This window comes from Petaurus breviceps, unplaced genomic scaffold, assembly GCF_028583685.1.
Source record: "Petaurus breviceps papuanus isolate PSGF00001 unplaced genomic scaffold, PetGlider_PUasm1.0 689, whole genome shotgun sequence".
NCBI classification, from domain to species: Eukaryota; Metazoa; Chordata; class Mammalia; order Diprotodontia; family Petauridae; genus Petaurus; species Petaurus breviceps.
The window spans coordinates 9,295,718-9,311,584 of record NW_027186458.1 but is presented as its reverse complement, the minus strand read 5'-3'; the positions used below and the strand labels follow the sequence as shown (position 1 = coordinate 9,311,584).

At 46.9% G+C, this 15,867-nt stretch overlaps 1 protein-coding gene across 1 annotated transcript in view; it reads left to right on the top strand.

Annotated features, from left to right (window-relative positions):
* TNKS (tankyrase) overlaps positions 1-15,867 on the top strand; it is a 201,623-nt gene that overhangs the window by 128,736 nt on the left and 57,020 nt on the right. Inside the window, exons 6-12 of the mRNA XM_069104958.1 lie at positions 5,322-5,416; positions 5,873-5,939; positions 6,444-6,630; positions 10,591-10,712; positions 11,862-11,953; positions 12,045-12,123; positions 15,154-15,325. Coding sequence (XP_068961059.1) covers positions 5,322-5,416; positions 5,873-5,939; positions 6,444-6,630; positions 10,591-10,712; positions 11,862-11,953; positions 12,045-12,123; positions 15,154-15,325 — 814 coding nt within the window. The remainder of the gene's footprint in view (positions 1-5,321; positions 5,417-5,872; positions 5,940-6,443; positions 6,631-10,590; positions 10,713-11,861; positions 11,954-12,044; positions 12,124-15,153; positions 15,326-15,867) is intronic.

Here is a 15,867-nt window from a genome sequence, read left to right as displayed (position 1 = left end):
TATGAGAAGCTGAAGGAAGGAGGGGAGGTGTCTTTGACAACTATGGCCAGGGAGGAAATTCTTCACCAAACTAGGGATAGAGGTGATACTAAGCAATGACATTAGCAGTGCTCATGGCATACAGGGGGAGAACTTCTTCCCAGAAAAAATTACAGCAGCCAGAAGAAGAGTAAAAAATAACGAGAGTTTTATCGGGAAAGACCTTCAAAGCAAATTGCTCTGGTAAAAAGTCAGAATTTGTAAGTGATACAAATAGATAAGAAATAGATAGGAGATAAAGGAGAAAAAGGGGTTTTAAAAGTGTCAATGCTAAAGGAGACAGATAAGCAGTTCTCAAATGAAATGAAGTCTTATGAACAATGTGGAAAATGTTCCAAATCACAAATAAGAAAGGAAATGCAAACCAGAATAATACTAAAAGTAGCACCCAAATTTAGATAGAGCTTTAAGGTTTGAAAAGTTTTTCCTTATAGGATCTCATTTGATCATTATAAGGTGGATGCTAGAATTATCCTCATTTTACGGGTAAGGAAATTGAGGTTGAGAGGTGAAGGGACATACCCGGTGTCACACAGCCACCTAGTATCTGAGGCAGGATTTGAACTTGTATCTTGTACATCTGTCTTGGCCTCCTTGGACCCAACCCAATGCCTTGCCACAGAGAGAGTATTTCATATTTCACTGTGACTGTGGATTTCATTCATGAATAAGATCCAGTTGTATAGATAACTGTTGATAGGGCTCCTGCAGTAGGCCTGAACTCTTATGAAAAAATTTCTCAGGCTGAGAGTCTCGTCCCGGCTCTGCTGCCTGCATCCGGCACTCCTTTGGGAAATGCCTCTCTCTGCTGAGTGTTAGGAGCTGTGTGATGCCGTGTGACTGGACTTGTTGGGATCCAGGATGGCAAACATGGGATGACTGTGGATCAGCAATACGGGGGGGGGGGGGGTGCATGAAACAGGAAGGCCCCCTGGGGGTTCGCTTTCGGAAAACTTAGAGAAGCTGACTTCTGTTTTTCCCTCTTCACTTTCTTATGACCTGTTCCTCTCCATAAATAATGTAGTAACTTCTCAGTGTGTGACTTAAAAACTACGCATTAGGGGCAGCCAGGTGGCGCAGTGAATAAAGCACCAGCCCTGGAGTCAGGAGGACCCGAGTTCAAATTTGGCCTCAGACACTTAACACAAAAACTAGCCGTGTGACCTTGGGCAAGTCACTTAACCCCAATTGCCCTACCTTCCCCCCTCCAAAAAACAAAAAAAAAACTGCATATTAAGTGAAAGAAGAAACAGAAAATGAAGGTGTGCATTGATTATACTCATTGACAGATGATTCTGTGCCTCCTTTTTGGATGAGTTGCTGAGTATGCATGTTTTGTTGCATGTCTTTGTCCTGTAATCATTGATTTTCTTAAAACATTAGCAGTGACTCGATCCCTTTTGCTCTGAGACTGTGTGTGATGTGGAAGGTGTCTTCATTGACACGACTGACTCAGGCTCGGTCGTGGTTCTGGGCATTGAGGAATGTCCTGTGTGTAACTCAGTCGATTGTCTCCTGAGCTAGTGAGTGGAGGAGGCATTTGGATCAGAGCTCCCTTAGGCCAGCCCCCTCCAAGCAGACAGCCAGGAAGTTAGCAGGCCAGGATTTGAACTCAGCTGGCTCAGAGCGGAAAACAAGAGCGCTCCATGTCACAGGACGGAGAGCGGTTCTGACTGCTGCTTATACTCTAAGAAAGTAGATGTGACCAAAACAAATACTCAGTGCAGAGATCAGCAGGATTAACATTGGGTACATGATGTAAAGCAGGTGAGACCGTGTTGATATGGAATGGGTTTGCTTTTTGTCTAGCTTTATCTTCTCAGTTCTGTGTGGCAGGTAAAGAGAATGGGTGATATTGTCTTTATTTTACATTTGAGGACACTGAGTCCTAGATGAAGCCAATATCATAAGATTTAGCTGGAAGTTACTGATGGGCCTGAGAATTAATGTGAAATTTCCTGATTTGCAGCAGTTTCATTTTCTCCGCATGCTATCTATTTAGTAGTTAGGAACTCTTCAGAGTTATGTTTTAAACTTAGGCTATAGTGATGGAAAGGAGATTCCCATTCTTTCTTGGAAATGCTATTTTATAAACTGTTATATACAGTATTGTAGTTATTTCATGTTTTGACCTTAGATGTTTGAAGAAAATGTATTTGAAAAACTGTTCTTGGGGCGGCCAGGTAGCACAGCGAGTAAGATCAACGGCTCCAGTGTCGGGATGACCTGGGGATCAAATCTGGGCTCAGACACTTAGCACCTACCCAGAAACATCTGGCCGTGTAACCTTGAGCAAGTCACTTAACCCCAATTGCTTAGGGGCGGCCAGGCGGTGGCTCAGCGAGTAAGAGCACCGGCTCCAGTGTCAGGATGACCTGGGGATCAAATCCGGGCTCAGATACTTAGCACCACACCCAGAAATTACTGGCCGAGTCACCTTGAGCAAGTTACTTAAACCCAATTGCTTTAAAAAAAAAAAAGAAAAACTGTTCTCATATTGAGGACCAAAATATGAGGTGGGAAATCTAGAAGGAAGAGCCTTGAGAAATGAGCAGAAATATTCTTTCTGTAAAGTGCCATTATAATCATTAAACTCTGTGTAAATAAATGAGTCAAGGTGGACCGATTGCTGTGGATGCAAAGAAGCTTTTAATTAAAAAAAATGTTCTGATGGATTTTATAAAAGGATTGAAGAGAATTTTGATTATTTTAATTATCCTGTTAAATTTAAGCAGTGAACCCTTTAATAACCTCATTCCAGTTTTACTGTGGGCAGAAATTAGCTTGGAGAGAAACTCCTTTTTCCTATTTTGTGTGTATTGGATCTGTTGACTTATAAATACATGAACACTGAATAATGATAAGGTGTTTCTGTACTGTATAGCGCATTGGTTGAGACTTTTCCGGTCAGCTCCTCAGCGGTGAATGCTGGATGTCGTCCTCCCCAGTATCAGCACCTGGTCCTCTGTCCCCTCCCCTTCCCCCACCCTCCCTCTTTTTTCTTTAGCATCTGCTTTTCCCACCCAGGCATGTTGAGGGTGGAGTGGCTGTAGACCCGAGTGACCTTTGCTGTACTTTGTCATTAAGAGGAGACCATAGGAGAAAGTTATCAAAGAAGATGATATAGGAAATGGGACTTAAACAATGGATATAATTTCAGCAGAAGGTAAAGGGGCTTTTAGGTAAGGAGAAAACATGCTCAGAGACCTAATTCACTAACTGGATGATTATTGAAGGCTAGGAGGAAATATATAGCTTTAAGGTTTGTAGAGTAGTTTACAAATATCTCATTTGATATCTCAAAAGCCCTGGGAAGCCGGTGCAGTTATTAACTCCATTTTACATGGAGGAGGTTGAGTGACTGACCCAGGGTCACACAGCATGGAGTATCTGAGGCTAGGCTCAAATTCAGGTCCTCCTGACTCCAAGCCCAGGGCTCTGTTATGCCACCTTGCCGTCTCCTCTTTTGCACTTGCTGGGGTAGGCTGGTTTGTTCCTGACATGAAACAATCCAGAGATCACAGATCTGGAGTTTGCAAGGACCCAGCCTGATATTCTCATTTAATAGGTGAGAAAACGGAGGCTGGGAGATTAAGTGCCATGCCCAGAAACACACAGGCTTTGGGATTCAGTGGGCGTCTGAGTCCAGAGTCTTCCCAGTGTACCACCCATTCTCACTAGAACTTGTCCTGAATGGGCCCTTCAGAGACCTTACCCAATATAGCACATGGGGAACTTCCTGGAGAGCAAGAAAAATGCAGCCTTTGTCAGGGACCAAGCTGGAGTAGGGGGGCCCCTCCAATAGGAAAGTAAATTTGTTCCATTCAGTTAACATGCAAAGTATCATAGCTGGAAGCCCCCAAATGTTCTTCATAGCAGTCAGAGATTATTGAAAGTAAAGCTGTGCAAGTTTCTCTGATAATGACCTCAGTCCTCAAATATATAGAAAAAGAACTGAGGCAAATTTATTTAAAAAAGAAAAAGCCGTTCCTCAATTGACAAACAGTCCAAGGAAATGAATGGGCAGTTTTCAGGCAAAATAAGCAAAGCTGTCTATAGTCATATGAAAAAATGTTCTAAATCACTAATGATTAAACAAATGCAAATTAAAACAACTCTGAGCTCCCTGTCAGATTGACTGATAAGACAGAAGAGAAAAATGGCAGATGTTGGAGGGATGTGGGAGAATGGAGACACTTTGCACCATTCCATGGAGCAATTAAGAACTGTGCCCCAAGGGCTGTGAAACCATGTGTCACCCTTTGAGTGGTGGCAAAGAATTGGAAATCGAGGAACGTCCATGAGTTGGGGACTGGCTGAACAAGTCGTTGTATGTAATTGTGATGGAATACTGTTGTGTAAGGACCGCTGAGCAGGATGCTCCTAGAGAAAGCTGGGAAGTTACACGAACCAGACGCACAGTGAAATGAGCAGAACCAGAAGGCGTCATACACCGTAACAGCAGTATTGTGTGATAGTCACCTGTAGCCGATTCCAAAGGACCGAATGATTAGAAATGCTTTTCACCTCCAGAGCACTGATGGAATCCGAGTGAAGGTCTAAGCGGTCTTTTTTTTTCCCTTGGGGTTTTTTGGTCTGTTTTCTTTCATAACATGACCAACATGGAAATGTGTTTGCATGACTGCATATGTATAATCTGTATCAAATTGCTTGCTTTCTCATTGAAGAGGGAGTGAGGGAGAGACTTTGAAACTTAAGATTTTTTAAAAAATGAATGAGGGGCGGCTAGGTGGTACAGTGAGTAAAGAGCCAGCCCCAGTGTCAGGAGGACCTGAGTTTGGTTCTGGCCTCAGACACTTAGCACACGAAAAAAAAAAAAACCACTAGCCGTGTAACCTTGGGTAAGTTACTTAATCCCAGTTGCCTTCCAAAAGGCAAAAAAAAAAAAGAATGTTAAAAATTGTTTTTACATGTAATTGAAGGAAAAAACGAAATATTAAATCATTTCTAAAAGGAAAACGATGCTGTGCTTTTAAGACAGCTTTGTGTATTGTGTAAAATTCGATGTAGGGAGGTGTGCCACCCACTCTGGAGCTGAGGGATGATGATTTGTTTCAGAGGATGAACAAAACACGGCGTTAGCTGGGGAAGGGAAGGCCAAGAGGTTCCCGATCTCCAGCAGCTAACACCATCACAAAGGAGATGAGCACCCTTGTGTCTCACCAGCTTGACAGCACTCTTGTTTGTTTGAGTCTCTGCAAGCAGACACTGGGAGAGACAGTCGTGAATATGACAGACCCTGTTTGTTTTTCCTTTTCCAGTCCACTCCTTTACACCTGGCTGCGGGGTACAACCGTGTCCGGATAGTCCAGCTCCTCCTTCAGCATGGCGCTGATGTTCACGCCAAAGACAAAGGGTATGTGAAGCCAGGGCTCCTACGCTGCAGCCTGTGGGCACGGCTCCCTGGGGGGGGGGGGGCACTGTGTTGTTCGGGTGCCATCTCCAGGTTATTTCACTGGACTCAGACCATCATCTTCACTCCATGCCATCCCCGCTGCCTCCTCGCCCGTGCACCAGCACCAAGGGGTCATAGACCCTCCCTTGCAGGCATTTGGCCAGCATCAAGCAAGCTGCAAGGAGGCTCTGACCATGTGCCAGGCACTGTGAGGAGGAGCACTGGGGTACCAAGGGCACCTCACTGGACCAGCAGGTTTGAATGGGATTGGCAGGGCCTCAGCTGGTGAAATGCCATCGCCTTCATGGACTGCATCACGGTGTGGCGAGATGAGATTGTGGTTGAGCACTCTTTTTAGATTCCTGCTTGTTCTTTCTGGTCTCTTAATTGTTCTTATCACCTGCTTTCTTCCCTCAGTGGGCTCGTGCCTCTGCATAATGCGTGTTCGTATGGACATTATGAAGTCACTGAATTGCTTTTAAAGGTAAGAGTTAGAGGTAGAACGGATTGCTTCTTATTTGTCCCCGTAGTTTTAATTGAGAGCTTGAATAAGCTTTAAAAAACCATGTATTACACATACTATGCCATGTATTTTCTCTAGAAATTTTTACTAGATAGACATCTTGAAGTTCTAACCTTTAGTGGTACATTTTAAAACATAACCTCACGTTGTTTTGTGCTTTTTAGGTCTCTGGGTAAAGGAGTGGAAGCATTTTGGTAGCTTTTTTTTCCCCAAAATATCTATTTTCCTCTTCTCTTGCCCTTCCCCTCCATTTAAAAAAAAAGAAAAGAATAAAACCCCATTGCAGAACTGAGCAGCACGCATTCCCACGTTGGCCAAGCCCAGAGCCGGCCCTCTGTCGGCAGGGTCAGGAGGGTCATTGCATCGATCGGAGCTTTCAGTTTGGCTTGCCCATGTGGTCACACTCAGAGAGTTGTCATTAAATGAATGTGTGTCCCTAACCTGCAGCCTATCCCCTTTTCTCAGCATGGAGCTTGTGTCAACGCTATGGACCTCTGGCAGTTCACCCCTCTACACGAGGCAGCCTCCAAAAACCGCGTGGAAGTTTGTTCTTTATTGCTTAGTCATGGAGCGGACCCCACCTTGGTCAACTGTCATGGCAAGAGTGCTGTGGACATGGCTCCCACGCCTGAGCTGCGGGAGAGGCTGACATGTGCGTATCGGTCGTCGGGGTCACCATCAGGCTGGGGCTGGATGCCTCACACACCTCACCCCACCTCCAGTCTGTCCCCCCTTGTCCATGCCTGTTACCCCTCTGCAGGAAGAGCTTGGGAATGCCTCTGAAAGGGAGCGTTTGGAGTCCACACCTTTGAGGCTCAGTTTTGCACAGGTTTTGGAGCTCAAGCTGCTGATTTTTAGGGAGATTCAAGTCCCTTTTAATCTTGACTGTTTACTTTTGTTTCTTTACATCTCAGCCTGACCTTCATGAAGCAGAATATAAGTGGAATGAGCGATTTTTATCCATATCCTACTGATTGAGTGGATTTACGTGGTGGCATTTTGGAAGGGCCTGTTGGCGTAACTGAGCATGGAGGTCCTAAATGCCAGCCACTTGTCTAACGTTGCAAACTTAGCAACAATATTAGACTTCCCTTGCCATGCTGTGTAGTCTGTGGTAGATGATGCCAGCCCACACCAGGGGTACTTACTTGGTAGGCTGTAGACAGCTTTCAGGAGCCCATGACCTTGGGTGGGGAAAAAAATTACATTTTTGTTTTTGCGTTTAACTTTGTTTTTGTGAACATCCATCTGAAGTATGTGGCACTTTGTCAGTTATGAATTGGGTCCCCAAGTTTCACCACACTGACAAAGAAGGCTGGAACATAGAATAGCAGGATCCCTTAGCCCTGCTTTAACCCTAATCTTTGCCAGGTAATTTATATTTTGAGGATTGTGCCCTGAGTTACTCAGTTATCTCTGATTCTTCCTTGTCCAGCCTGTGCCACTGATCTACTTTGTAACCAATTCAGAACATTTTAATTCCAGTCACTGGAGCCATTCCCTCTTGTACCTCTTCTCTAGGCCTTTTGGTCCTTCCTGTGAGCTTTGTAAAGTATTTCTTTGGTAGTTTAATTGTTACAAGGTTAAATCTGAAAATTGATAAGGTAGCATCATTTTATTTTTTGTGTTGGCGTGACCCATCTTTGATCACCAAATCCAGACTTGCAGCCATGTAGGACATTCTTTATTCTTGAAGCAGTACTTTGTAAGTGGATTTGCAGAGGCCTCGAATATGCCTCGTTCACTTAACTCCTGGGTGTGTCTTGAATTTTCTCATTAGTTTGGATGGGACTCCTCCTTTATGTTGTTCCCTCCAGAATTTTGTTTTATTTTATTTTATTTGGGATGCTCCTGATTTTTTAGGGCATATTTTGTGTCGTGCTATTTTACGGAAGCTGTTGTTACATTAGGGTGTTTTTTCTTACTGATTCTTTGGAATTTTTGAAGGATAGTTTTGTCTTTTTGCCTATTTTTATACTTTTAATTTCTTTTTCTTTTTTTTTAAAGCAATTGGGGTTAAGTAACTTGCTCAAGGTTACATGGCCAGTTATTTCTGGGTGTGGTGCTAAGTATCAGAGCCTGGATTTGATCCCCAGGTCATCCCAACACTGGAGCCGGTGCTCTTACTCGCTGAGCCACCTGGCCGCCCCAAACTTTCTCATTTGTTTGTTTTTTCACTTTTCTTTTTGGAGGGCAATTGGGGTTAAGTGACTTGCCCAAGGTCACACGGCTAGTTTTTGTGTTAAGTGTCTGAGGCCGGATTTCAACTCAGGTCCTTCTGACTCCAGGGCCGGTGCTCTATTCAGTGCGCCACCTAGCCACCCCTGTTTCTTACATTGTTGCTGGTATTTCTAGAACTTTATCAAATAGCAGAGGGAAAAGGCGGCATCCTTGCTTTATTCCTGTCTCTGTTGTGAAGGTTTCTGTTCTTTTTTCATATTGCATGTAAAGCTAGCTTTTGTCTTAGAGATATAACCTTCGTTATATTCCAAAAACAAAAGTCTTAATGAGCATTAGGCTTTGTCAAAGCCTTCCTCTGCACCAGTTGGACAAGGTGTGGGATGTATTTATATTTAATATGGTAGGGAATTATCATTAAATGTTAGTTGTCAAACTTATTTCAGCAGGACATACTTGCTTCTGAGATGTATAAAGTGCCTTTTGTGTGTGAGATCTTTATTGGTTACAAATCTCACGGTCGATTTAGTTTCTAGATAGTGACTTTTTTTCTTTCAGAAAAAGCACAATGTTGAGGAAGGCTTTGTCAATTACAGGGACACTTTTTGAAATGATTTATGGCAGTGAAAAGGCCCATGGGCTATTTTGGCTCTTTGAGGAGTTCCGGCCCACTCCAGCCCACTGTAGGTAGGACAGAGCTTCAGAGAAACTCCAGGGCCCGACATGGGAAGCTTTTGTGTGTCCCAGCGCAGTAAAGGCCAGTTCCCCAGGTGGACTCCCCCACCTTGCCCCCAGAGTCTGGACCAGTCTCTGCAGTTTAGAGCACCTCATTCTACCTCTTCTTTGTCCATCCTCCTTGGTGCATGGTACCTCACTCACTCACTCGTGTTTTTCTGCTGCCCAGCGTCAGCCCAGGCCCATCAGTCTCATCTCCCTCCCCAGCCTCTACTCCGCAGGACCTCCCCTCACCAGGCTTGCCCTTGCCGCTTGTCCTGGGATGGCCCTTATTTAACCAGTGGAAGGCTGGCTCCTTCCCTCCCCCCCACCCCCCCGTTGTCGGGTCAGCGTTGTGAGCCTCCTCCAGGAAGCCAGTATGGGAAGGCGGGGAGGCGGGGCTCAGATCCAGCCTCAGGTGTGTAATAGGGCTCTGTGGCCCAAGACAGCTCATTTCACCTCGGCGTGCCTCGTCCCTCACCTATAAAATGGGAGGTTTGGCACTGATGGCCTTGCAGGTCCCTTCTCGATCGAGGAGCCCGGGATTGGCGTTGACATCTTTTCTCCACACAAACATTTGCATTGAAGTAAGCAAGGAACACTTCAGTTTGAAGTAATAGTCACTTGCATGTCAGCCAAGGGTTTGCCAAGCACTTGGGCACCAGGCCCTGGAGCTACCAAATGGGCCTGTGGACCTGCTCTGTCCTTCTTTGTGTCCTGAGCCTGGTGTCTGGCACACGGTGGTGAACAAAGGTAGAAGAGAAAACAAGACCCACACATGAGAATGGGAGGCAGTGTCCAGGGGAGAGAGAGCTGCTAAGTCTGTAGGAGAGCCGTGGCTGTGTGAGAAGGAGGAGGGTTTCAGGGCCCGGAGCTGCCTGCTGAGGCCTGGGCCCTTTTCCCATGGGGAAGGAGAAGCTTCAGGCCTTGTGATTGACTGACATCTTGTAGTCCCCCCCTTTGTGTGTAACTACTGATGTTTATATGGAACTGTACGTGCAAAGTCTTTGAGATGCTTTTGGAACCAGGCTACACCCTTTACCAGGGGGCCTTGGCTGGCAGGTATCCAGCAAGGAAGCTGGTGTGGCCAGGGTCACCTAGAACCACAGGTCCTGGCTCTGTCCCCTTGGCAGCAGGGCTCTGTGCCCTCTAGTGCCAAATCCTAAAGAGGCAAATTGAAGACACACTTCCTCCGAATTAGAACCTGACCCAGACAAAGTACCCTTCAGGCCCAGTGACTACTTTCCAGGCACACCACACAGGCAGTGGTTGGTCAGCAATAGGTTGTACTCAATGTATTCTCTAATTTTACAAAGTGCGTGTGTGTGTGTGTACACACACACGTATGTACATATACATATATAATGGTTTTTGCTTCTGCTACATGACTGTTCTATTCTGTGGGACCCTTATTCTTTTTGAAATGATGAGTTTTGCAGAATTGCCCCATACCTCTCAAATGAGAGCATTCCCATTTAATTGAAACTCATCACTTATCCCCTTTGTCTCCATACCTCATAGCATTCGCCCTGAGAATGTAAAAGCTTTTTAGGAACCAGGGTTGTTTCATCTTTGTCCCCATGAGCCCCTCACCCCCCAGCACTGGCTGACAGAAAGTGGGGGGTAGGGTAAATGTTTCCTATTTAATTTCAGTAGTGATCAACAGTTTTATTTGCTTTGCTTTAATCTTGCTTTTTGTAAACCTTTGTTTTGTTAACAGATGAATTTAAAGGCCACTCTCTACTCCAAGCTGCCCGAGAAGCAGACCTGGCCAAAGTCAAGAAGACGCTGGCCCTGGAGATCATCAATTTCAAGCAGCCGCAGTCCCATGAGACAGCTCTGGTGAGAGGTTCTGCCTGCTGGGCTCCTTTGATGCATGTTAGACCTGCACCCTCCCAGAGGTGACCGTAAGGCTGACGCACACGCATGTGTTCCATGCCACACCGCTTCTTTTCAGTATCAGACACGTGGGTTTGACTTTGTTGGGTCTGCTTCCAGGAATTAAAAGAACGTAGTATCTGGAGCAGTCGGCCTTTCCCTGGGTCTGGAGCCAGTCTCGTTTTAGCTTTTTGTTTTATAATCTAGTGTTTTCTACACGTGCAGAATAGGCTTCATATAGAGGATCCGTGTGAATTTCTTAATTAGCCAGTTTGATTACTTAGACAATAGATATCTGGCTGTTTGTTCTAACCTGAGTAAATTAGTTCCATTTCAGTTTCAGCGACTGGTCATGCTGGTTTTCTTTCCATTCACTCACCCCATCCTCAGAAGCTTTGTGGCAGCTCTTGTGTAATAGCTTTAAGAATCAGTCCCCTCCATGGAGAAAAAGGCTGACGTGGTGGGTATACAGAGCACCAGTCAACCTTCTTGTGCCACTGGCCCACGTAGCTTGATTGATAGAAGCCTTCCAATAGGCAGGCTCCTGATGAAACCCACCCCAAAGATGGTGGAAAAGCCGGCCCCTTAGGAGGCTTGTGGAATTGGGCAACAGAAGCTTCTTGGTGGGACCGTTGAGCTGGGCTTTCCTCCGGGAGCTGAGTGGGGCTTTTAGACATTAGCCAGCTATGTTACCAAAGCACGAAATCCTAGAAATCACCTGTAGACGTGGAATCACAATGTCTGGCTGCTGCCACTGGACCCCCATCTCCTTGACCAAGTCCTCCAACCTCCCTGGTCCTCAGTTTCCTCATAATGAAAAACAAAAAGTTTGGAATCAAAGGCCTCTAAGGTTCCTTCCAGCCCTACATCTGTTAACTTCGGAGCCTAATATAGTTTATTTTCAGGAGTTAACCTCATTCTGTGTGGTTGCTCCATCTATAAAATGGAGAAAACACATGTGTCACAGGCTCGAGGACAGTGGCTCGCTGCGCCTCGATCCCCCCTTTGTATCTCAGGAGCGTTTTTGTGGCATTTGGAGCGTGGCCAAGGCTTTGGCGGTGCAGTGCGGGCCCTGACCCTGACTCCCCTTGTGCTTGTTTCTTTGTCTTCCAGCATTGTGCTGTGGCGTCCTTGCACCCCAAACGCAAGCAGGTGGCGGAGCTCTTACTGCGGAAAGGAGCAAATGTGAACGAGAAGAATAAAGAGTATGTTCACTTGTTTGCAAGCTGGGCCTGTCAGCTTGGAAGCGCCAGGCCCCCCTGCTTACTCACTTTCCCGCTTCCATTCCCCCTCTAGCTTCATGACGCCCTTGCACGTAGCGGCAGAAAGAGCTCACAATGATGTCGTCGAGGTCCTCCACAAGCACGGAGCCAAGGTGAGGAGCGCCAGCCGCGCGTGGGCGCTAGTTCAGAATTGACACGGGGGCGCTTCTGTTTCCAGGCTTCTGGTGGGGGCATCCCCGTGACTGATGCATCCCTGCACGAGCTGCTGTCCCCAAGCAAAGGCCTGCCCGGCAGGCACTGCTTCGACAGTGACTTTCATAGACTAGGGGTCCTCCCCGGGCCTGTGCCGGGGTCTTCCCCCTTTGTAGGACCTGCTGAGGCATGAGCTGTGCTGCGTTCTGGTCTTTTGTGTGTTCAGGATGTCCTCTCTCCACGGGGATGGTCCTTGCCAACACATGCCAGCAGGCAGGCAGGGACCTGAACCGAGGCTGTGATGTTTGTCTTCCTGCCACCCCCAGCGGCCTGACTGCCCTCAAGTTTCTCTTGAGAAACAAGTAAAGGGACTGTGTGTAAGAACCGAGAATTTCAGGAGGCTGAGCAGAGCCAGGGACCTCGTTGGACAAGGAGGCAGCTGGGCTTGGCCTCCAGGCTCTCAGGTCATGTAGGATGCCTATGTCTGGAACCTAGATGTTCCTTCGGGGCTGAAAAGACAAAGCAAAACCACGTGGACTGTATTAGAGCCTAGGGGGAAGAGCACGCAGCCTGGGCAGGGGGATGCCAAGCCCTGCCAGAAGCAGGGCACTTTGCTGAAAGGTCAGCCAGCAGGTGCTGCTGAGTGGGTGAGGCTGGCCTGTATAGGCCCTTCCTGCATTCTCAGTCAGTTGTCTGCCTTTTCCCCATTAAGGAGAGGCTTTGTGAGATAGAGGAAAGTACCAGGGAGTAAGCGTTTATTAGGCACTGACTGTGTGCCAGGCACCCTGCCTATCAGCGGGTCGGGGGGTGGGGGACAGCAGATAACAAACATACTTTCCAGACAGCCTTGACAGTCTGAACGAGATGCTCCTGATCTCATTGTGTCAGGTTTGGTGCACCTGTGTGGATAGCGGGTTTTTTGTGTGGTGGCCTCTCCAGTCAGATTGGAGGCCCCTGGAATGCAGGGACCGCCTTGTTTCTCTCCCTGTATCCCCCATGCTGAGCGCAGTACCTAGTACACAATGGGCATTTAATGGGCATTTGTTGAAATGCACTGGCCTGTGCCCACAGCAGGTGTGTCTCGCCTCTGTGACAGGGCGCAAGTCTCAGGAGTTTGCTCAGGGCCTTAGGCATCGTGTCCCGTCAGTCACTGAGTTGGGCGGCGCTCTTGAGTCTTACGGAGTTGTTTGTCTCTACAGTATTGTTGTCGTGCTGTCGTTTTTTCTTCTGCTTCTGCCTGGTTCCCTCTGCATCACTTTGGGCTTGTCTGGAAATGCCCCCTTCCTTATCTCTCCTAGCACAGCAGGAGCCTGCGTGGTTGGTTCAGCCGCTCCCTGGTTGAGAGGGTTGCCTCAGTTTCTAGTTCTTTGACACCACAAGGGAGCTGCTGTAAATACTTTTGCCCATTAAAAGAAAAAAAGAAAGAAATCCATTGGCTTGTCAGGCTCCACATTGGAGATAATTCTTTTTCAAAGGAGCTGAGGTTTTGTGTAAGCTCTGAGCTCTTTTGTCACTTTCTTGGGGAGTGGGGGACAGTGTTTGTGAAATATCCAACCCTGTGCTTTTGTAGGTTTGAGGCCCTCCTGGTGTGGCCTTCACCTACCAGGTTAGCTACGCATTTGCAGCCTGTCCTCTTAGAGTGTTTCGCCAACAGATTAGGCACCTTCCCTTTGACTCTACCCCAAGAGCCATTTGCAGCTAAAGCAGAACCATGTCCTTACTCCCAGGCTAGCCTGCTGTCCAGCCACGGTCTTGTCTAGTACCCCAAGGTGCTTGAATCTGGGCACCCTGTAGCCAGTGGGAGGGCATACAGAAAGGCTTCACATAGTATTGCTTGAACTGAGTCTTCAAAGAGGAAAAGGAGGGTCCTCCAGGCTTGGGGGACAGCGAATAACCAAGGTAAAGACACAAGAGATGGAGGCATGAGCATGTGTGTGCGTGTGTACGTGTGTGCGTGTGTGTGTGTGTGTGTGTGTGTGTGTGTGTGTGTGTGTGTAGCATTGAGAAGACCACAGAGTGTGGGCAGGGAAGCCAGAAAGATAGGATGAAGCCAGAGAGGATGGGAAGAGCTTTAAAAACTAAACAGAAGAGTTGTGCTTGGTCCTGGAGGCAGGAGGGAACTCTAGGGGTTTCTTGAGTTAGGAGAACAATGTCAGGATGGAGACCCACAGAAGGAATTGTGGATGTGTTCCTTGAAGGAGAGACAGCGCCCAGGAGTGGGCCCACCCTGTTTGATGCCAGGAAAGGCTTCCTGCCATCCTTCAGCCGGAGCTCCAGTCATGACTTCTCAGGCGTACTGTAATGAGAGGGGTGCCTGCTAAGGCCTGTGCACCTCCAGATCCAGCTTCTACACCCTTTGGAAAGTGTCCTCATCTCTGAGTTGGTAGTGCTGGCCATTCCTTGCACGTTGGCGGAGCCCACACATCTCTGAAGGCAGCAGGAGAAAGCAGGAGGCCCCAAGCCTGGGCCTGAGGGGCAGGAATGAACCTTATGGGGGCTGCTGTGAAGGCAGTCCCGTCTGCTGGGAATAAGTCTGAAGGGCTGAGACAGCGTTTAGGTAGGCCTCTCATCTGCATCTGCTCTCCACAGAGGAAGTCCTTATGGGAATGGCTCAAAACCAGCTAAACAGTTCTCTCCTAGACAGTTCTTCAGCGAGTGAATCATGAAATAGCTAATGAGTATTTAGTCATTTTCAGTTCAGTTGGTGTACTTTCCTTTTTTTTCCAAATGCTTTTGTAAAGCTTTATGATTGTTCATTATGACTCTCTCATAATGAACAATAATCCTAGAAGTATCAAGTGCTTCCAGGTGGTTAAAGATTAATTGATCCCATTTTCTTTGGTCCGGACACTAAAACTGTAGTTGTTTGTGAAATTATTTCTGTGGTGATTTTCAAAGAGCCTTTGTTATTTCTTTTTAATAAAAGACTCTCTGAAAAGAAAACATAAAGGCGAGAACATAAGAGATGCTTTATCTGAATGCTTTTCCAGATGAATGCCCTGGACACCCTTGGTCAGACAGCTTTGCACAGAGCGGCCTTGGCCGGCCACTTGCAGACGTGCCGCCTCCTGCTGAGTTACGGGTCTGATCCCGCCATCATCTCCCTCCAGGGTTTCACAGCTGCCCAGATGGGAAATGAAGCCGTGCAGCAGATTCTAAGCGGTGAGTGCTAGGAGGTGTCGTCAGCTCTTCCCCCTCTCGGCCATTGGGTGGGAATGGTGCCACGACAGTCTCCCATAGTCACTTGGTCCTCCGTTTGTCTTCATTGTCATCTTGAATACCAAGGAAGCAGACAGTGTGATAAACCCTATCAGCGAGCTTAAGGGTAAAGAACTCTTTCAGTCTAAGAAAATATTAACATAGGAATATTCCATAATGTGATACCAGGGATACATTTGAAACCATAAGTTAATGTTCAGCAGAGAAACAATAGAAGTATTCCCATTCAAACCAGATAAAGAAAGTCTTAGCAGAAAAATTTTGTGAGAGGGGAGAGAGATTCATGACCAGATTTGTAGTTAAATTTTTTACAACACCACAACTCTCAAAGACTGTGTGTGCAAGTATACAGAAGTTGTCATGTGCATCTGTAGAGGTCTTCCTGAGGTCAGGACCAGCACCAGAGCTGCCATTGTCACACCCAACCCCCTGGGCCTTACACACACACACACACACACACACACACACACACACACACACACACA